The 23,240-nt window shown below is 36.3% G+C and overlaps 2 protein-coding genes across 3 annotated transcripts in view; one reads left to right on the plus strand and one right to left on the minus strand.

Annotated features, from left to right (window-relative positions):
• LOC110451912 (ornithine decarboxylase-like) overlaps positions 1-4,678 on the minus strand; it is a 22,774-nt gene extending 18,096 nt beyond the window's left edge. Inside the window, exon 1 of the mRNA XM_021500138.1 lies at positions 4,643-4,678. The gene's annotated coding sequence lies outside the window, so the exon portion shown is untranslated. The remainder of the gene's footprint in view (positions 1-4,642) is intronic.
• An 8,438-nt stretch (positions 4,679-13,116) lies between these two features.
• Positions 13,117-22,936, plus strand: LOC110451913. Of its 2 annotated transcripts, none has more exons than XM_021500140.1 (5): positions 13,117-13,318; positions 13,891-14,037; positions 16,960-17,828; positions 18,525-18,843; positions 19,570-22,936. In XM_021500140.1, exons 2-5 carry the CDS (start codon positions 13,893-13,895, stop codon positions 20,070-20,072), a joined length of 1,836 nt encoding a protein of 611 aa, XP_021355815.1. In that variant the 5' UTR covers positions 13,117-13,318; positions 13,891-13,892; the 3' UTR covers positions 20,073-22,936. The 2 variants fall into 2 exon arrangements, with proteins under 2 accessions (XP_021355815.1, XP_021355814.1); XM_021500139.1 differs by having other exon boundaries at positions 13,119-13,407.
• The last annotated feature ends 304 nt before the right edge of the window (positions 22,937-23,240 follow it).

The raw sequence follows: 23,240 nt of genomic DNA on the forward strand, positions 1-23,240 counted from the left end.
CACATAATGCTGTGACCCATATATCAGCATAGCATATGGTATATTTCAGACATTTGTAACGAATTGATCCGCTGTGGTTCAAGGTGGGAAGTCGAGGGGGATTCGAGATTCATTTATAAATAATAAGGCGGCAGACCAATTGCTGGAAGTTTGTAATGTGTTAAGGAAAATACATTGCCATACTTTTTAAATGCACAAAATGTATTTAGACGTGTTGAAAAAAGTTTCTTTTTACAAGATATTTTATCAGTTTTGTCTCTTCTATTTAGTTAAATACAACGAAACTTACAAAAAATGACAAACATCAAGCATTCCACCAAGTCCCCTTTACATGTACAATGTCTTTTACCATTAACGTTATTATTTCTTAAATTTTTTCTACCCTTTAATTGTATTTGTATCTAATGAAGGCGTTAATTGCACTTATTTTTTGTAAACAAATGATACATGGTAATAAATGATAAATGCATACTTGCCAACCTTTTGAATTTTTGTTATGGGGGAGAAGCTGTGTGCTCAAAATCAAATATTACAAAACATGAATAATTATAAAAGATGTGTATATGCCCTAGGTAAAAAAAAAACACTTTAGAGTGTCAATCGTCTTTTTATTTGTTCTTTCTGATGAAATCATTGGGTATCAGAATAGTTAAGCAAGTTTACTGGCTGAAAATGGTCAATTCTAGCACAGACTTAGATAGTAATCTAATTCCGTGGGTTGACCTATGAGTCGAAATGTGTTAAGGGGACGTAACTCACGAGATCTGGAAAAATAAGCTACATGTAGATCTATAGGATTCGTCATTTCACCAAGGAATTAGACTAGACCTAGGTCCATGACTTTGACTAATTTTTGTATGTTTCACTTTTGAAAACGTGTGAAAAAATCAGTTGAAATAATATTAAAATGAAAAATTGATTAACTGATTACATGTAACATTTTAGTTAATTTTCAATCACATGTATAATCCATTCAGATATGTGGTCACAAACACTAGCTATAGACCATTGTTATACCTGGTCACAAACTCTACCTATAGATCATTGATCTGCATGGTCACAAACTCTAATTATACTATAAACTACTGAGATACCTGGTCACAATTATATAAATATCACATTCATGAGAGGGCGATATTGCATATTTTCACCCCAAGGAAGCATTGTTAACCGAGGCGAAGCCGAGGTCAACAATGCTTTCCGAGGGGTGAAAATATGCAATATCGCCCTCTCATGAATGTGATTTTTATTTTATTATACCGAGTGTCATGTTTAGGTTAACAAACGCATCGCCAGTAGTCGACAAACGTTTCAGAAAAGTTTTCACTGGGATGAACCAGGGGCGCATACATTCTGCGCATGTAACAATTTTTGGAATAACACCCTGGCACTGGGACGAACCGTGCACGCATACGTTTGGCGCATGTGATATTTTTTGGAATAACACCCTGGCACTGGGACGAACCGTGCACGCATACGTTTGGCGCATGTGATATTTTTTGGAATAACACCCTGTCTTCTTTATCTTTGTAAAACGAGCAAGTAACATTGAAAATGTTCACATCTTTCTCAACCAATCAGATTACGAGATTTTAACAGAAGGTATAATAATACTAATTATAGTTCACTGAGATACCTTGACACGAAAACTTACTATAGACCACTGAGATACCTGGTTACAAACTCTCACTATAGACCACTGAGATACCTGTTTACAAACACTTATCATAGACCATTGAGATACCTGGTCACAAACACCTACATTAGACTTTTGACGTAACACTTCCTCAGAGATCAAGTCCAGTCAAGATTTTTTTTTTAAATATCAAGTTTGTGAGGTGTTTACATATTTGAGTTGTTAGTTTGTAAACAACTTCAAGGACGAGCACTGCTTTAATATGCTATTTGCATTCATAGCCTTACGCATCGAGCTGTGAAAGTTAAGTGTATAATTTACAAAATCATATAACATGTAGTATGGCAGGTTTTGACTGTAATGTATTGGAGGTAATTCAAAACCCTTGCAGCTGTGAACACGTCAGATTTGTTTTCAGAAGCTTAAATCATTAATATAAATTTGTCTTGAGCAAATCTAAGTAATTTCATAACTGATACACCCTTAAAAGGTCATAAAGGTCATAGTCATATGAATAACACACAGGGGCTCTGTTTCGGGATACTTTCGGTTAGTAATAAACCTATACACACCAATAAATAACAGCAACACTTTTTATATCCGGTGTTTATACACATTCTAAAACCTAATAAAAAATTAGGGTACTGAGGTTTTTTTTATACCCTCAATTTTTATAAGGTTTTCGAATGTGTATAAACACCGGATTCGATAAAAAAAATGTTGCTGTTATTTACTGGTGTGTATAGGTTTATTACTAACCGAAAGTATCCGGAAAATACTAACCGAAAGTATCCTGAAACCAAGCCCCTGTAGAATAACATCTTCTGATGTCGCTTACTTTATAGGTTAATTTTAGAGGTAATATTTGAAGACGCTTCAGGATCTCTAGAGCTCTACTCACACATGCGTGGCACCAAAATTTGGTAAAAATCTGCTCAGTCGTTTATGACAAGTAGCAATTTTTAGGAAAAGTTGCCGGACGCCGCGTCATGGCATAAGCTCACTTGCTCTTCGGGCAGGTGAGCTAAAAACGTATACGTTTACTATACGGAACTGGGGTTTGGTTCCCAGTTCCGTTTAAGTAAAAACGTAACTGGAGTTTGAATCTCAGTTCCGTATCAGACCAATTACTTTATAGAGGCTATGGTGGTCTTAATTTTCGTGTGAAAGGTTGTGGGTTCGATTCCTGTCCTTGATTCAGATATAAATACGGGCCTTTGACCTTCCGTTTTGCGAAGCAGACGGGGAAAGAATTACAAAAAACGTAAACGTTTACTATACGGAACTGGGGTCTGGTTCCCAGTTCCGTTTAAGGTAAAACGTAACTGGAGTCTGACACTGATTCCTGTCCTTGATTCAGATATAAATACGGGCCTTTGACCTTCCGTTTTGCGAAGTAGACAGGGAAAGAATTACAAAAAACGTAAACGATTACTATACGGAACTGGGGTCTGGTTCCCAGTTCCGTTTAAGGTAAAACGTAACTGGAGTCTGACACCGATTCCTGTCCTTGATTCAGATATAAATACGGGCCTTTGACCTTCCGTTTTGCGAAGCAGACAGGGAAAGAATTAAAAAAAACGTAAACGTTTACTATACGGAACTGGGGTCTGGTTCCCAGTTCCGTTTAAGGTAAAACGTAACTGGAGTCTGACACTGATTCCTGTCCTTGATTCAGATATAAATACGGGCCTTTGACCTTTCGTTTTGCGAAGTAGACAGGGAAAGAATTACAAAAAAACGTAAACGATTACTATACGGAACTTGGGTCTGGTTCCCAGTTCCGTTTAAGGTAAAACGTAACTGGAGTCTGACACTGATTCCTGTCCTTGATTCAGATATAAATACGGGCCTTTGACCTTTCGTTTTGCGAAGTAGACAGGGAAAGAATTACAAAAAAACGTAAACGATTACTATACGGAACTGGGGTCTGGTTCCCAGTTCCGTTTAAGGTAAAACGTAACTGGAGTCTGACACTCAGTTCCGTATAAGACCAATTACTTTATAGAGGCTATGGTAGTCATAAATTTCCTGTGAAAGGTTGTGGATTTGAGTTCCCAGTCGATTATAAGAGGCTGGCTATGATGTTTTTCTGAAACAGACCTAGTATTTTGGTCGAAGTTCGAATTATAGTGTTATTTCAATTTTAAACGGAACTAGTGTCTGGTTCCCAGTTCCGTTTATGTTAAACGGAACTATGGTCTGGTTCCTAGTTCCGTTTACATTAAACGGAAGTAGGGTCTGGTTCCTAGTTCCGTTTATGTTAAACGGAACTAGGGTCTGGTTCCTAGTTCCGTTTACCTTAAACGGAAGTAGGGTCTGGTTCCTAGTTCCGTTTATGTTAAACGGAACTAGGGTCTGGTTCCTAGTTCCGTTTACCTTAAACGGAAGTAGGGTCTGGTTCCTAGTTCCGTTTATGTTAAACGGAACTAGGGTCTGGTTCCTAGTTCCGTTTACCTTAAACGGAAGTAGGGTCTGGTTCCTAGTTCCGTTTATGTTAAACGGAACTAGGGTCTGGTTCCTAGTTCCGTTTACCTTAAACGGAAGTAGGGTCTGGTTCCTAGTTCCGTTTATGTTAAACGGAACTAGGGTCTGGTTCCTAGTTCCGTTTACCTTAAACGGAACTAGGGTCTGGTTCCTAGTTCCGTTTATCTTAAACGTTACTAGGAACTAGGAACTAGGAACCAACTTCAGGCTCCCAATGAAGTTTCCCTCTTTATCTGTTATTTGACTTTACAAAACTACCAGCCTCATTTAATCAGAATCACATATCAAACATATATGAAATATTGTATATATTTCTCGATTTTCCTGTTAACGGTGCAAGCTAATATTTTGGATATATAACATAGCTGATATAAAAAAAATCATTAGATTATTAATATTTTGTACTGTAGTGCTATACGAGGTTCTAGGATAACGTTATTATTCTAGAAACTGGTTCTCTGAAGTAATATTGGTGAAATGAAACGTAAACTTGGAAAATACCTTTTAAGAATAACTCACCTTAGACGTTGTTATTCTCGTCTGATCGATTCCTCCACCAATGTGCGTTGCAGTCTGTGACAATTTGGTATAAATAAAGTTTTAGTTATCGAGATAGGAGTTCTAAATCCTTCGACCAATCAAATGACTCCATTTAAACGTGTCTAGCAAGAGACAAACGTTGCGTGTTACACTAATATTACGAATGCGTTTCCCCTGTTCAAACCATGACATTGACAGGTTTAGGTTTCCCATGTTCTAACCATGACATTGATAGGTCGAGGTTTCCCATGTTGTAACCATGAAATTGATAGGTTGAGGTTTCCCATGTTGTAAACATGACATTAGTAGGTTGAGGTTTCCCATGTTCTAACCATGACATTAGTAGGTTGAGGTTTCCCATGTTCTAACCATGACATTGATAGGGTGAGGTTTCCCGTGTTCTAACCATGACATCGATAGGTTGAGGTTTCGCATGTTCTAACCATGACATTAGTAGGTTGCGGTTTCCCATGTTCTAACCATGATATTGATAGGTTGAGGTTTCCCGTGTTCTTACCATAACATTGATAGGTTGAGGTTTCCCATGTTCTAACCACGACATTGGTAGGTTGAGGTTTCCCATGTTCTAACCATGACATTGATAGGTTGAGATTTCCCGTGTTCTAACCACGACATTGGTAGATTGAGGTTTCCCGTGTTCTAACCACGACATTGATAGGTTGAGATTTCCCGTGTTCTAACCACGACATTGGTAGATTGAGGTTTCCTGTGTTCTAACCATGACATTGATAGGTTGAGGTTTCCCGTGTTCTAACCATGACACTGATATGTTGAGGTTTCCCGTGTTCTAACCATGACATTGATATGTTGAGGTTTCCCCATGTTCTTACCATAACACTAACCATGACATTGATAGGTTGAGGTTTCTTATGTTCTCACCATGACATTGATAGGTTGAGGTTTTCTATGTTCTTACCATGACACTTACCATGACATTGATAGGTTGAGGTTTCCCATGTAATTTAATCCGTGCTGAACGAATTCTGTGGATGCGCTGAACTCACCAAAGAAGGAATCAGGTCCGGTAACCAAAACCTGCCAAGGACTTCAACTCACTTGCTGATATATCGATGATGATGTGTTGAATTTAATATATACTTCGTTCTCTTCTGAATTGAATTCATGGTACTACATACTCCTGTACATAAGTAGCCCCTATCACGATGATGACTTTACACATCACCAACACGGACGGCTTACTACTGTAAGATAGATACCGATCATAAATACTCCCTTCCTCGAGAAAAACATCCATGTGCCCTACAATTTGTATTTGTCGTGGAAGACAACTGTGTTCAATGGCTACAAATATCACGATTCCCGTGACAGACGTCGACTGCTGACAGACAACCTTTCAACACAAGGTTTTTAAAGTGCCCCTTTAAGGTTGACGTGTTTTTTTTACTGTGCTAGTTAGTCATCCTTGTAGTTGTAGAGTTACATGGTGGGTGTTGTCATTGAAGCAAAGAAAATATTGTCTTATCCTATTAGCACTGAATTAGAGTACGAATTATTATTTTTAGTGAAAACATAAACAAATGTGGAAGTTTCTAATTACACAGCCAGCTTTAGTGTTCCAGCTTGACAAATCACATGTTAACATTGAACAATAAACGTCAGTAAGACATTCCTGTTATGTTTCAAGTCTAATAAACTTTATATGACATAAACAGCATTTTGTAACTGTTAAATCCTATAGGGCGTATAATAGCAACATGATTTCGTTTACTGAATAAAGGTTTGAGAAGCAATGTAACCAGATGTATATAGTTAGGTCTTTCAAATCATTTTCATTTAGCTCAATGAATAAATATCATTCATAGAAATAAAGAAGGGAAAGAACACTACATATTACAAGATAACTTGTAGAGGCGTTTTTTCGGAAACAGACATGTGTGAATAAGAATGCTTCAAAACGTAGTTAATGGTGACCTCGTCCGAATTATTCTGACGTTTTATCGACTTTTTTTTATATCGGTCTGTATCGACGACAGACCGATATAAAAAAGTCAATAAAACGTCAGAATAATTCGGACTTATGGTGACCATGTGTTTCGCATGCTATCTTACATAAAAACTTAACAAATCTGACATGTCTACGAACTATGGCGGGTGATGTAAACAAAGGACCACTCTGGTTAAAGTCGGATAATGACTTCAACCTGGGTTTTCTTCTGAACCAAAGGAAGAGGACATGTATCTAAGCAGTTATGCATCAATGATCAGAAGGAAATGTGCACTCATATAATATTACAGATATAGTTTTCTTTAACAAGCCATTCAGATTGATGCTTGTTTTTTTGGGTTTAACCTCTTTGCAACATCTAAAGTTATACGGGACATTGAGACCAAGTTAGAAAGACATCAATACCTTAATGTTTGTGTGTGATATTCATGTGTATGCGTAATGCGTGACAATTAATATGGCTTATGTTAACAAAACAGATATCATTTCATGTAAAAATGTCAGTAACATAACACAGGCATGACAAGGTGACTTTCGTGTGTTTTTTGGTGGGTTTTTTACGTCTATACATGGGACTTTTTGACAGAACAAAGATACAGCTGATATATTTTGATCATGTTGCTTCTGTCACATCACCAAAACGGCTGATGTAATTCATGATTTTCTCCATTCCCTCTGTTTTCGTTCTTAGAAAAACTATTTTTCTTTATGTCACTACAAAATGGTATGAACTTAAAACACATTTACGAACGGATAACACGTTGTCCATGAGCATTATTCCGTAGTCATTAAGAAAATAGTGATCGAACAAAACTGTCCACAAACTTTGTGTTGGCATAAAAGTCGGGGAAGGGGGCGCTTAAAGTTGCATGTTTTTCATAGGGTATGTATCGATATGCGGAGCTGAGGACGAGTCTGGAATTTATTTAATTTCAAGCACTGGCTGATTAAAAGGAAAGAAATCCTCCAGAAGTTGTTGCAATTTCTATACAAACAGTAGTCTACATGTATCTTTTTTCCTGAATTAAGATCCCAAAACAGATTAGCTGAAAGAGGTGTACAGTTTTCCCCATTGCAATACTGTTGTGTTCCAGCTGGTGATCAATGTCACTAAAACAACTTAACATATTTAAATGTTAGCACAACGAAAAGACAGCGTCACTTTAATCCCTGGTCATGTGTTCCTGAATAAGTAAAAAGAAAAACACAAATATTTTGTTATAGGTTGAAAAAATGAAATTTCGAATAACTTCTGTAAATGCATCGCAATATATGATTAGGATTGATTGTTTTTGTAGAAAATGACAATGACATTTTTCCTATCGATAATTATTGTCGGCTGAACAGTCGATCACGCACTCGCCTTTCACCAAGGCGGCAGGGTTGGATTCTCCATTCGGGGCTTCGGGGTTCTCCAGTTATCTCCAAAATTTTAACACCAACAAATCAGGCCAACAAGGTTGATTGATATAAATTGCTTCACAATTGTTGTAAAAGATGAAGTTTAAAGCCGACAGTACAAGTTAAAAAGCGTTCAATTCAGATTAAAAAAAAAATCAAAATTGTTTTTTTTTCTGGTTTTGAGATCTATCTTTGATGTATTCTATTTTAATTTTATTCATCTGACCTGATACAAAATGTTAGTAAAAAAAATCGTGAAAGTGTTATAATATATATATATATATATATATAGTATAGTAGTGTCACCTTGTAGTAACAAATGATAACCGGTTTGACGGGTAATGCGCTTTTTATACCCAGCGAGACCCATACTCGTTACCAAGGACAACTAAAACTTTGTCTCCGGTGACCTAACAAGCAATCAAGAACAAAAAGCAATATGCGTTTTATCTTAAGCTAAATAAACAGCATTCTTTATACATCAACATAAGTGTGTTGTTTTGACAAAACTAAGTGCAGTCTTTTTACATATTATTCTGGTTCGTATCGATCTCTCCTAGAACAACTTCTAATATTGTCGGACAAAGATTTACTCAAATGTTTTGCAGACATTTTAGATCAATTGAAATAACGGCAGCTACCTTTACGGTGTGATCCTTGAAAGATGTTTTTCGCAAATCCGTTAGCACTGAATTAAAAGCGTCCAAACGGCGATCATTTCATCTCGGTATCAAATGACATGTGTTGCAGTTGGCAGTGAAAATAGTGTTTTCCTTTGTGTAGGAGATTTACTGTCTGTACTAGGACTACCGGAAGATACTAGTTGAAACATATGTTGCCTATCTGTTACTATCGCCCTTTTTAACACAGTATTATGATCCGCTGTTGATACAGCCATTCCGGATTGATCGTATCCAAACTCCGAACGGAACTTCAAAGAAATGTTGCAAAGATTTTCCGTTCGGAGTTCGAATACGATCAATCCGGAATGACTGTAATATCATCAATCCAGAATAAATATTATTTAAGTCATTTACATATGTTTATGTAAATAATGTTTTTTCATCTTCATAGTTCGTGTTATTTCCAAAGTTCTTTTAAGTATTTTGAATTTGTTTATGGCAACATATTGCGCATATTTAATTTTATATCAGATTTATTGAACAGAAAAATAAATTAACAAAACCAGGATCAACTTTTTAAATGCATTTTCACATTTATTTATTTTATTTTATTTTATTTTTGAAGATTTTTTAACAGTATATAATACATTTACAATTCATTTTTCCATACACATACACACACTCATTCAATTTCTAGTCATTAGCAAAAATTCAACACTATATTAAAGATACATAATTGTTTTATGTTCTATGTAGTTAATAGTGTAATTGCATATAATTGTGATACGTACTGTTTTTAGGAAAGGAGAGACAACATAGAGAAGGAGAACTTGAATAAGAGGGAGAAGGGGTACATGCTGACATGACAAAGGACTTTGATGTATTTATGAAAAGAAATAACTCGTTCATGAATAAAGTCTCTCATTATTGTTATTTTTATTATAATATTATATTTTCACATTTTCTGATAATGTGGTAATATATTAGACAAATGTTTAGCTTACGAAGTGCTTTATCAGTTACATACCTTGGGGGTTGTTTACTCGACTACCGCTAGTTGGCAGGAGGAGGCAGCAGAACCAAGTTCCATGCTGGATTTAATTAAAACACAGTAATATTTACATTTCTGTTAAATGATTTATCAAAGCTAAGGTCATGCCAGAAAACAGCGTTCCAAATGTACTAGCAGCTTTATCAGTGGTACGGGGGTCCTTCATTTTGTTTTTATTTCATACCCCGGAATTGATGCTGGCTTCCAAATGTCCCTGATTCTCAACATGAGTTAGGACGTGATGTTGCTGGCCTGGATGGACCCTATACTATTATACTTCACCCTTGCTTCCAAAAATTCCGCTTCAACGGGGAGTGGGTGGGGGTGGGGGTGGGGGTGGGGGAAGGGTGGAGTTAGCAACCTTGATACAACTATATACTAGTATTATTATCAAGGTTGCTAACTCCGCCCCCCACCCCCCACCCCCCTTCCTAGTAAAATGACCAAGTTCCAGAAAACATGCGCTTTTGTCATAACCGGAGTTAGCAACCTTGATTATATTATAGGTGTATTGACAGACAAGGCTATAATAGTACCTGCGTTATAGGTGTATTGACAGACAAGGCTATAATAGTACCTGTGTTATAGGTGTATTGACAGACAAGGCTATAATAGTACCTGTGTTATAGGTGTATTGACAGACAAGGCTATAATAGTACCTGTGTTATAGGTGTATTGACAGACAAGGCTATAATAGTATCTGTGTTATAGGTGTATTGAGAGACAAGGCTATAATAGTACCTGTGTTATAGGTGTATTGACAGACAATGCTATAATAGTACCTGTGTTATAGGTGTATTTACAGACAAGGCTATAATAGTACCTGCGTTATAGGTGTATTGGCAGACAAGGCTATAATAGTACCTGTGTTATAGGCGTATTGACAGACAAGGCTATAATAGTAACTGTGTTATAGGTGGATTGACAGACAAGGCTATAATAGTACCTGAGTTATAGGTGTATTGACAGACAAGGCTATAATAGTATCTGTGTTATAGTTTTATTGAGAGACAAGGCTATAATAGTACCTGAGTTATAGGTGTATTGACAGACAAGGCTATAATAGTGCCTGTGTTATAGGTGTATTGACAGACAAGGCTATAATAGTACCTGCGTTATAGGTGTATTGACAGACAAGGCTATAATAGTAACTGTGAATGGATCACGCCTTATGGATTCAACGGTTTTTGTTTGTTTGTTTGGGGTTTAGTATCCTCGCAACAGGTAAAATTTTGTTGAAAACAATTGTCTTATTTATCAATCAATTGAGCTACATTTGTACTTAGGGTACATTCGCTAGCCGGTTGAACCGGTTGAACCTGTACTGAAAACGACAGGTACAGATTTGGACCGAGGCTGACCTCAGGAAAATTTGGCACGTGTAGATTGAGGGATCCAGACGAATACCTGACAGAAACTAAAATGCTGACTATTGCTAGTTTGCGTTATTTCTTTCTAAAACAATGTCAAGCCACATGTAGTTTATAAGATACGTTATGTAATTCAGTGGACGCATGAAAGAAGGGCATTATATTCTTGATACATTATTTTTTATTCTCCGAAACTGTGCATTTTTACGTTCCAAGTGCGTTCGTTCGTACCGTTTCAACCAGGATACGCGAATGTAGCCCTGGTCGCCAACGGTCGACCAGTCTAGTCCCGCTACAGTATTCCTCCTTCGGGTTTTTTAAGTTGTCGCCCCCGAGACGCAATTACAACACAGGTTAATTAGGGTATCTCCTTGCCAAGGGTACAACCAGTCTTGAAATAAGTGCAATGCCTCTCATGTAAAATTCAAACATGATCGTAGTGCGGAGGAGAAATTTCGGCGTGAGTTTAATTTGATGGAAACACACAAGTTCAAATTACACAGACACAGCGATAACCTACGGTAGAAACGCGCGCGCAAATATCTCAAGTGACGTCACACTGTGTCTGGAAAAAAAGTTGCACAGTAAAAAAACATAGCTGCTGTATTAAATGCATATTTTGTAAGGTAAAATGTGTTTAACCAATCAGCTTGATCTTTTCATTTTCGTTTTTGTTTTCTATATATGGGGAGTATTTTTTTTGTAAAACATTTTGTCACATTCTTTGCGACTACATGTGAATCAATGAAAATATGTAAACTTTTATCGATGTCATTCAATGAGAAGAAGTAAGATTTACCATTTTCTGAAGTAAAAGTTGTACTCTTTTCTACAAAAGACAACGCTTGGAATACAAATCACATTTAAACATCTTAGCAAGCTGAGTTACAGTGAATTGAGAAAGTAAATGATAAGTGTTTACTATGTAAACGTTCTGTCATCTTCTTGTTACATGGACATATACCATTGTACAAGTGTTGATAGATTTATTTTAATAGGAAATGACCAAATCAAAACATCTGCATACAACTAACATACGAACCGTTATTGTCATCCGTTTTGTATCCGTACGATTACTGTAAGTAAATGCTCCGAAAGGTAGGATCGGATCTGGGCAAAGGAGGATGATCATAAGTGTTGACAAATGTTTAAAATAGTTGTACTCGGTGATTATAATCTTAGGTTCTGTACGTGTAGCTTTGTTAAATTATATCAATTCCGTGAAATGTATCATAATAGTCATAAAATAGAAAAAGAAGATTTTGAACTAAAGTTTGCAGATTTGTAATTATACAGCTTAAATATTATTTGCATTTTGATATTCATTATTTGCTTTCCAAGCTAAATTAAAATTTAAAGAGAATATAATTATATGAAAAATTGTATGTTATCAAAATCTTTTTGGATTTTTTTCACACACTGTACATGTATGCACATGATATTGGATATATATATTGTCGTCGGGACTGGAAAAGATAGGCCCAATAAATGGAAACATTGTACTTTGTGTGAACCTTTCATGGATTCTCGTATGTTTTTGTGTCTTGAGATGTATAGTAATCTGCAAATAATACAAAATTTAAACAATTGTTAAGTTCTAGAAAATTGAGATGATGTTTTTTTATGAATTGTAAAATAAATATTATTTTAATTGTTACCAAGCAAGAAATAACATATCCTGTAATTCAGATTTACAGTTATGAGCCAAAAAAAGAAGAAGACGAAGAAGAAAAAGGTATTAAACACAGTCCCCTTTCGCGTATCCAGTTTAACCGTTTCAACCGGCTGAACCTGAAAAGAAAACGACAGGCTCGATCAGATCTGAGTCGAGGCTGACCTCGGGAATAATCAGCACGTGCATATCGAGGGTTCCAGACGTGCATGACCGAAACTAAAATGCTGTCTCTCGCTAGTTTGCATTATTTCTTAATAAAGCAAATTCGATTCACATGTTTATTTTATGATACGTTATATAATTTAGTGGACGCGTGAAAGAAGGACATTTTATTCTTGGTGTTTTGTTATTTATCACAAAAACACCGAAACTGTGCATTTTTCAGCTCTGCCTTCAATTTAGCTCAAGTTTATGGAGGAATATTCTGCACCACTTTGCGACTATAAAGGCTTGTTACAGACATTTATCATTATCCCTCCAAGCATCAATTCCGGAATTACGCTGTCCCGTTGCACAGTCAGAATTTAGATTACCTTAGCATCTTTCCGGTTGGTAAAAAGGGAAACATGAAAGAATGTTGTTTTGAATGACAGTTTGAGACATTTGCCGTTTTTGAACAGCACAGAATTCGTATCAGGTATTATCTGTATTAAGCCTCCGAACTAGATATTTCATCGCAGTTTGTAAAATACATAGCATTCATAGCAGTGTTAATTCCATCATTGACTTGGTTATCAGCTGGTATTGTCTTTCGGCGGGATACATCAGCCAGCTGCCGAAATTGCACTGCTCATATTTACTCATGGAGTTTCAATATAGTAATTGTATCATATATGAAATCTTTTCTTGTTAAGTCAATATTTGTAGCATAACTTGTACGTATTTTCTCTATTACGACGGCTAGATTTTCAAAGGGGCAATTCATTTGTCTCTGGTGAAAAAAGCCAGAGAAATTCAGGGTTAGGCATTAATTTACTACTTAGTCTATTTTATTAAATGATGTTGTTTATTCATTACTGTGGTAAAATATGGTAGGAATGCCTGCAAGGTCCATATTTAATAGCCCTAGGCCTCCAGCAATAATAACATTTTAAAAGATTTTTTTCTTTACAAATTACAGAAATGTCTCGTCTGCAAGAATTATTGAGTATCAAGGAAGATTTTGGTTCAATGATCGACAGGATCCAGCCATGGATTCTGTCACACTTTGTGATGTGGCTAGATCTCAAGATTGCGGAGTACAAAGTGAATGGATACATGATGCTTGGTAAGCATAATGCTGCTTTTTGCACACAATGTGACACATTTTTGTATGGATTAGGGCTGTCACAGGTGTAAAAGATGTGCATTGATTAGGTTGCCTTACAAGCGACAGCTGTAGGGAATTTCTCTTTTGCTCAGCGATAGAGCATCGACAGGCTAGAGAGCCAATGCAAGGATCGCAGGTTTGAGGCCCAGCGACGGCACTCTCTTTATCACTATTCCTCATCCTATTACAAATTGGTGCCATTGACCCTCCCCGTTCAAGGTAGGAAAACCCTTGGTGGGGAGTCAAAGAACCTGGGCTGGTGTTAGAAAAAAGGGGGGAATAGTGTAAAAGATGTGCATTGATAAGGTTGCCTTACATGCGTCAGCTGTAGGGAATTTCCCATTAGCTCAGCGGTAGGGCATCGAGCTGGAGAGCCAAGGGTCGTGGGTTCGAGTCCCAGCGACGGCACTATCTTTATCACTATTCCTCCTCCTATTACACAGGTACAAAATTTCCATACTCAGGTACTCAAAATATTTCAACTATGCACAAAACATCGCTGCTCAGAGGGATCTATAGTATATTATATATGCATGCCAGGAAGAAAATGAAATCCACTGAATTTAACAACTGCGCCGGTGGAAATATCAATTTCTATCATTTTAGCCCACCATCATCTGATGGTGGGCTATTCAAATTACCCTGCGTCCGTGGTCCGTCCTTAAAAAATTCTTGTTATCGGTATTTCTCAAGAAGTACCAGAGGCATCTTTCTCAAATTTTATATGTAGGTTCCCCTTGGTCCTTAGCTGTGCAGGGCAACTTTTGAGACTGATGGGATAAACAACATGGCGAACAGGCAGCCATCTTGGATTTTGATAGTGAAAGTTTGTTATCGCTATTTCTCAAGAAGAACAAGAGGAATCTTTCTCAAATTTTATATGTATGTTCCTCTTGGTCCTTAGCTGTGCAGTGCAACTTTTGAGACTGATCGGTTAAACAACATGGCCGACAGGCAACCATCTTGGATTTTGATAGTGAAAGTTTGTTATCACTTTTTCTCAAGAAGTACCAGCGGGATCTTTCTCAAATTTTATATGTAGACTCCCCTTGGTCCTTAGCTGTGCAGGGCAACTTTTGAGACTGATCAGATAAATAACATGGCGAACAGGCAGCCATCTTGGATTTTGATAGTGTAGGTTTGTTACCGCTATTTCTCCGGAAGGATTAGAGGGATCTTTCTTAAATTTTATATGTAGGTTCCCCTTGGTCCTAGCTGTTCAGGGCAATTTTAGAGACTGATCGGATAAACAACATGGCCGACAGGCAGCCATCTTGGATTTTGATAGTGAAAGTTTGTTATCGCTATTTCTCGGGAAGTACGGGAGGGATCTATCTCAAATTTTAGATGAAGGTTCCCCTTGATCCCTCGTTGTGCATGTTACATTTTTAGACTGATCATAAAAACAAAATGGAATAAAAGAAGAACTAAACAGATCTTTCTCTTATTCCAATGATCGATTCTATTTCTTTCACATTATGTACTGTACTAGTAAATATGTGAAATGACAAACTCACTTTGAAGGTTGGCTTTCATACACATCAGTATTAAGTTTAGATCAAAAGTTACCTCAAGGTGCATTTACTGTTAACATGACTCGATAAAACAGATTAGAGGAAAGAAGAGAAAAGATCGAACTGACAAAGAACTAATGAAGATGGTACAAAGGTGGGCGCCAAGATCCCTCTGGGATCTCTTGTTTAATTAATTTTATAACTGAAGAACAATGTATTAAAGTTTAAACCCTCGTATGGAGATTGTAAGTTGTGGTGACTTGTTTTTTTTGCACCACCAGCTGATAGGCATGTTTGCAAATTTACTGCACATGGACAACTTTAAGTAAGGCATATACAACTTTAGTTTTGGAAACTTAATGTTTCATGCTTCACATTGCCAACACAGTACAACAAACATGGAGTTGCAATTATAATGAAATCGGACCATAACTCGGCCATTACAATGTTTAAAAGCAACAGAATCTCATTTATTCACATATACAAAAATAAATAAATAAATGAATGAATATACACATTTTATACATCGCCCTATCTAGCTAACATAAGCCACTTTACAGTACATATACATAGGTATACAATTTTATACAGTCAATACAATTAGCATATATATTAATCAATACAATATTGAGGAATTTGCAGGAGTTGCCTTATCGGGCGCTAACTACTAGTCCTATGCCACCTGGCTAATATCTCCCTATGTGTGTGTGCTGGAGATTTATTGTGTTCTGTTTGTAATGCTACAACCCAGACCATTTTATGCTCCACCTGGGTTGTTGGAGTTATGTGGGAGGGGAAAAATCACTTTCTCTGTGTTACAAATCATGTGTAGCACTCACTGGTCTTGCCCGAGTGATTTCGTCATTTGCATGTCTGAGATGAACAAAAATCCAGAGGAATTACTGACATATAACAAACAAAATGATAATGATGTTCTTTGTGAACATACAACGTAAAGATAAAATATCATTCCCTTCTAGATCCTGGTTAAAATGAAACAAATTACTGGTACAGTACTGAAATATCACATTTTCCCCTTTATTGACATGGTCAACGACAGACAGAGACCTATGTTGAGGGGTACCCATGCCAGGTACACATTTTCAGGCCCACATAAAAACTGAATCATTCCCTGGTAATTGTGACAGCCTTAATAGTAGATACATTAAATCATGTATTATGTCAGGACTGGGCAAATTTTCGTTTTATTCAATGTGAAAATATACGCCTGGCTAGAGTTGATTTTTTCAAAATCTGCCTACCCATGGGTTAATATTCTACATATTAGATATTTTACACCTCTGTCCTTATGCATGTTGTCATTGTGCACAATATTAAATATTTCTGTATTTTTGTTTTGAAATAGATGAATATGGTCCTGATGGGTTCGGAAACAGTACTGGTCATAGCAGCCAGAGTCCTGACTTATCTCCCCTTGCACGATCAACCCCACCAAAACCACGTCGTCAAGGTGTACAAGTTGTTCCAAAGCCTCTCTCACCAAAGAACATTCAAAGCAGCATATCTAGGCGGTATCAAGCGGAAAAAGATGGACACTTTCAAACAATGAATTCTTTATTTTTGAATTCTTTTCCCAAAAAACAAGGAACAGAAAGAAACTATCTGCAGAGAAATGAAACCAGCTTATCGCCAGAGAAGTCAGTTGTTCATACGGATATCCATGTGCCCAGTGTAAGGCAGTTACAAACGAATATTGATGAAAGGTCAGACATGTATCTTGGTTTTGTACCAAATCACGGGAGTGAGGACCCAAGATTTGCTGACAGATTGACGAGCGGAATGAAACGCCCCGCTACAGCCTCTCCAGACTCTAGTCAAAGTCTTACGCATACAAACACCTCAGGCAGCAGTAGACATCAGGAAAATGGAACAACAGCCTTGTATAAAAGCCAACAATTCAGCACGCTCATTTCCGACTCCAGACCCCAGAAAATTGACCAGATAGACAGATGGAATGTCGGCGATAAGTCAGGATCACACATGCCTCCTGTTGATTCACATGATAATGAAGAAAATCAGACGTTAAAAAATGTAACAGTGATTGACTTGGCTGATGGCTCTCAGGGGCAAAGTGAACATTGTTCTAGTACTCTAGAGAAGGAATATTTTCAAGAGAGTAACAACAAATTCTCAGTGAACCCCGAAGTGAATACTGACAATTCCCAAACACAGCAGCCATCATTTGAGGAAGATGGTGGACATCCGTCCGAACAGGTACTTGTATTTAAGGTTTTTCCACTTATAGATATTTAACCAAATTTGTGTTAATACAAGGAGACCTGTTTAGAACAAATTAAAGTACATTGGACACAAGTATTATCTTAAGCATTATATTAAATTGAAAATGGTACCAGGTGCCTCCAGTTAAGTCTGTAACCTTGTACTAAGGGCTATGATGGATGGTGGAGGCAGGAAAAAATAATATTTCTTATATGGCATTGCTTGAATTAATTACCTCTGTGGGTATTCCTTTTTTATGTTAACATAGTCTATTATATATCCAACAAACTGTTGTAATAAATGGCCTGAGAAAATGTCCAACTCAAATTGCAAGTTTGTTTATACTGAAATTTAAAACGATGACATTGGATGTAATGATAGTGCAGAAATCATATGTTTTGCAACAGGAGTTTTGATAACTAACTAATTACATAGAGTTTATTTTAGTTCCAATCAATTATCTGTTCATGGACTCCCAATTACTAATTTTAGTTTTCAGCAAATCACCTACAGATCCTTCTACATGCTGTCTCACCTGTATTACTTGTAACATGTGTTATAGCTTCTGTACTCAGTGAAATTGTTAAGTCCACATGATAGTTTTTGTAAGCTTTCAAGTGAATTTTTGTGATAAGTAAAAGCTGTTTAAAAACAGTGTCAATAAACATACTCAATTTGATTAATTTTCAGTCAAATTCAAACCTAGAATTCGATCTGAGTAGCCAACCATTAAAAGAAGAAGACACGAGTGACCCGCCAGTCGTCATAAAGATTGAGTCTGACGGGGAAGACCTGGCAAATATGATGCAGTCTGAAAACACACCAGGAGCTATGTCCCTTGAAGAGGACTCATCAGATATTTCTAATTTCAAGTCATTGTATATGGATGATGGTTCGTTGTCAATGGCAACAGGAAGTGACAGTAGATCTGTTGTACCAGTGGAACTTGTTTCTCATGGGAATCTTCCGTCAATGTCACTGAATGAAATTAATCTCACATTGTCTCAAGGTAAGTAATGATCACCTGTCATATACTCCAGAACAAAACTTTTACATGTCAATTTAGAAATGTATTTCCCATAAAGTAGCTCAGTTTTCAAAACTGTTAACTACCAATAAAGTGCCTTATAAATAGGAAACATAAGAGTTACAACTTAAAAAACAAAAACAAAAAATTAATGGCCTGCCAGAAACTTTTACTTATGATAAACTGCACCCAATTACATATACCTAGCCAATACATGTAGGTAAACCTAGAAAATACAGCACCACTTCCTCTAAAAGGTAGCTTTGATACTGATAGTCAATATACTTGGGGCTATATTCCACAGTTAGTTTAATAAAATGGGGGAGTAGGAACTCACCTGTTTTGATACTACTGATACGACCAGGTCTGTCTATCACCCCTTATAATAAATCACTGTACAAATCTGATGAGGGGGTGTGGTCTCTGAAAAAGTTCCTCTCACCAGACCCATCGCTAAGATTATCTCTGTAACAGCCTTTGATCAAAATAAAGAATTACAATATTTATATATTTTCAGCACTGTAAATTGGCAACACAAACATGATATCTTTTGACATTTTGATCAAGTCAGTACATTTTGATGCGTTGTTTACAGAGATCCAAACTTACTTATATTAACCCTCGATACACAGATCTAAAATAATGAAATGTGAGAATGTTTGTAAGCATGTACAGATCCAATTAAAATTCTTTGTTATATTGTTTTAGGTATGTTTACCAAGAAACGACGATATGTGCGGACAAAACCTTTTGCGTCATCGCCCTCTTGTGTTCCCAGAGATCCAGTCTCGGGAAAGTTTGTATGTACAATTTGCAATGGCAAGTTTCAAAACCGGTCTTCGTTTTTCCGTCACAAATCTCTTCATGGTGAAAAGCGCCTCCAGTGCTTTGTGTGTTTGAAGAGGTTTCATCGAAAAGAACATGCATCAATGCACATGAATCGCCACGGTAAAAACGGGGAACTAATTTGTCCAATATGTCAGATGGTCGGGCACGATACTGGAGAAATGGAGCAGCATTTTTGTATTGTGCATAAAGTACGCAGTATGTATACGTACCGCATCCACAGCGACATGTCGAACCAAAGTATGACCTATACAGGACAGACCTTCAGTGACATGGAAAACGATCCCTCATTACAGATCTTCTCTGGTCAGAACTTCAGCAGTGATGGAGTGGACGATTCCTCATTACCTGTCACAGGGACATGATGGACAGTCCGCAAAAAAATCCCAAAATAAATATTGTGCAATTGAGATATTATTACATGTAGAACTATATACAGTGTATGATATTCATACGTAGTTGTGTATTCAAACTCATATTTAAATAATTTGTTATATTTTCATTGTAGAATTAAATTTTTTCAGAGGTTTCATGTATTGTTAATTAACAAATAGGTATACACCGGCTTGTTTCAGGAATTTTGCATGGCTATAGTATTTAATATTTTTAACAGTAAATGTGAATGGTACTAAAAACACATACAATTTCTTAATAAAACTGGCATTGAAGAGTTGCACAAAATATTGATGTTGCTGATAGTTGCATATAGAGGGAAAATACTCAACATGCATGGTAGGCTAATGATAGTCTGATGAAATACTGCAAGTAGATATATATATAGTTCTGGTAGTGGTGCATTCCATGTGTTGTTTTATATATTAAATTATTGATGTTATTGTGTTTCTGTGGAACTTTAACTCCACAATCTGTGTGTTCTATTGACAGACAGCTGCCATTATACTGGAGCCCCAGTCCCTTGCCTCTTTGACATTTTCACACTCGCTAGGGACGAGACTTCAGATTGACATTTTCACACTCGCTAGGGATGACACTTCAGATTTACATTTTCACACTCACTAGGGACGAGACTTCAGATTGACATTTTCACACTCGCTAGGGACGAGACTTCAGATTGACATTTTCACACTCACTAGGGACGAGACTTCAGATTGACAATTTCACACTCGCTAGGGAAGAGTCTTCAGATTGACATTTTCACACTCTCTAGGGAGGAGACTTCAGATTGACATTTTCACACTCAATAGGGATGACACTTCAGATTGACATTTCCACACTCGCTAGGGATGACACTTCAGATTGACATTTTCACACTCGCTAGGGATGACACTTCAGATTGACATTTTCACACTCGCTAGGGACGAGACTTCAGATTGACATTTTCACACTCGCTAGGGACGAGACTTCAGATTGACATTTTCACACTCGCTAGGGATGACACTTCAGATTGTCATTTTCACACTCGCTAGGGGTGACACTTCAGATTGACATTTTCACACTCGCTAGGGACGAGACTTCAGATTGACATTCACTTACATGCACTGTCGGATAATTAGTGATCAATTACATTAAAGTTCACACACAAGATTTAGTTAAGTTAGTGTTTTAAGTGTTGCCTGTATTTTTTTCATATTCAACATCTATTTCTGTTCCGTAGTCACATTTGAAGGGAAGCAAGAACTGTAGGTTATGCCTAGAATCAAATGTTGTATATTACATAGGCAATACCAGGTATTTCAGTTGCTTCCAGTTGACCCATGACATTTGCAGTTTCAGAGGTCAAATAAAATTTTCCCTGAAACTCGAAGTATCAAAACACATTTCAGATACGTGTAGGTGTGTCCATTCAAACCCATGAGTCGGAGCTCCCCTTTTGGAGAGTCAAAATTTTAAACACACAATTGATTTTTTTCAGCTGTATTACACTAAATTAAATTGATCACTAATAAGGAAATGAAACAAGATTTTTTTTAGCTTTTTCAGGTTTATATTTTAATTTTATTTAGATGTATCCTGTTTTTGTAGTAAAGTTATATTAACAATAAATATTAGTGGTAAATTATATTTGTCTTGGTAGTAATCTAAAGAAATACAATACGTTATACCCAAGAGAGAAAACACTAAGATGTAACTACCGTAGTCATTATTATTAAAAAAAACATCCTCTGGTGACTTTACAACAAGTAAAAGACTGTTTTTGACACACACTCAATCTGTCATTTTAGAGCCTTTTTAATATGTTTGTAACTATAAAAAAAAGTCAAAACTCTCATTTTTTGCTAGGTTTATTAAAAAATTATTATGAATTAATAAACCATGATTTTACAGGATATTACATCAGCTTTATAATTTAACATATTATTACTGATATAGTTTTCCAATTTCCACAATTTTCAGCACTGTGCACAAAGTATTGCTTTGATCTGTCAAATTGTTTGCACTGAAGTATCGTTTTTCTTCAAAATTGTTATCTAGACATCTCAAACACCTTTCCATTTATATTTTTGAATTTGGAAAAATTCAATTTGAAATAGTGTTAGAATTTTTCAATATCATAAAAAGGACTTGTTTTTGGATAAGTAGTAAAGATGAGGTTCGTGTGTTTCTTTTTAAAATATTGTTTTGCTAACACTTCCCTTTATTAATTGTTTCTTAAGGCTTTTGTTTAATTAAAAGATGAAATGCAGAATAAGGGTTGCCTTTCACAGCATCTTATCAAATTAACAATGATAAACTTCTGTAGCAAGATTTATATACTAAACAAAAGTCAAGAAAAAACAAAATAAGATATTTTGTGTTAAAGATTTAAGATTACAGTTTGTATATGGGTTATGAGAAAAGGAATATAAAATACAATTTACATGTACAAATACTGTACTTCTTTTTTCTGTTTACAAATGTATTCATTTTTTTTTTTAAACCATTGAAATGAACACAGGCAAGAATTTTTTACTTGTTTGTAACCTTTTTTTTTAAAAAAATCAAATCTTATTTGAGATTTTTGTTTAATACCTGTCAAATTGTATCATTACAATGTAGGAGTAAATTAAACACAAGACCAGAACAAAAGCTGACCAACAGAAGCGTACCAAAGACCAATGGGCCCTAGTTTGTACTTGCCATAGTTTACTACATATTAAATATAGTATCAATTTTACTTTAGTTTTGTATCTTATATTATTATTATATTATTATTTTCAAAACATAATTTATATAATGGCATGTCTCTTTCTTTACATCATTTCAACATAGTCAAGTGAATAAATATTGAAATCAGTCAAATTGTGGTTTGTTTGTATGTGATGATGATGATGATGTTTTAGAAGTGACATCAGAAGTGCTGCTCATTACAGTAGCTACAGCCTGCCTACATAGCTACAGCCTGTCTACATAGCTACAGCCTGCCTACATAGCAACAGCCTGTCTACATAGATACAGCCTGTCTACATAGCTACAGCCTGTCTACATAGCTACAGCCTGCCTACATAGCTACAGCATGTCTACATAGCTACAGCCTGTCTACATAACTACAGCCTGTCTACATAGCTACAGCCTGTCTACATAGCTACAGCCTG

Source organism: Mizuhopecten yessoensis, unplaced genomic scaffold (assembly GCF_002113885.1).
Source record: "Mizuhopecten yessoensis strain PY_sf001 unplaced genomic scaffold, ASM211388v2 scaffold6287, whole genome shotgun sequence".
Classification (NCBI taxonomy): domain Eukaryota; kingdom Metazoa; phylum Mollusca; class Bivalvia; order Pectinida; family Pectinidae; genus Mizuhopecten; species Mizuhopecten yessoensis.

Bases quoted from the DNA above. Each gene is read 5' to 3' on its own strand.
- LOC110451913 (XM_021500140.1), top strand. From the start codon at position 13,893: ATGTCTCGTCTGCAAGAATTATTGAGTATCAAGGAAGATTTTGGTTCA. The intron at 14,038-16,959 runs GTAAGCATAATG...GTTTTGAAATAG, and splicing joins GAATGGATACATGATGCTTG to ATGAATATGGTCCTGATGGG. The intron at 18,844-19,569 runs GTAAGTAATGAT...ATATTGTTTTAG, and splicing joins TAATCTCACATTGTCTCAAG to GTATGTTTACCAAGAAACGA.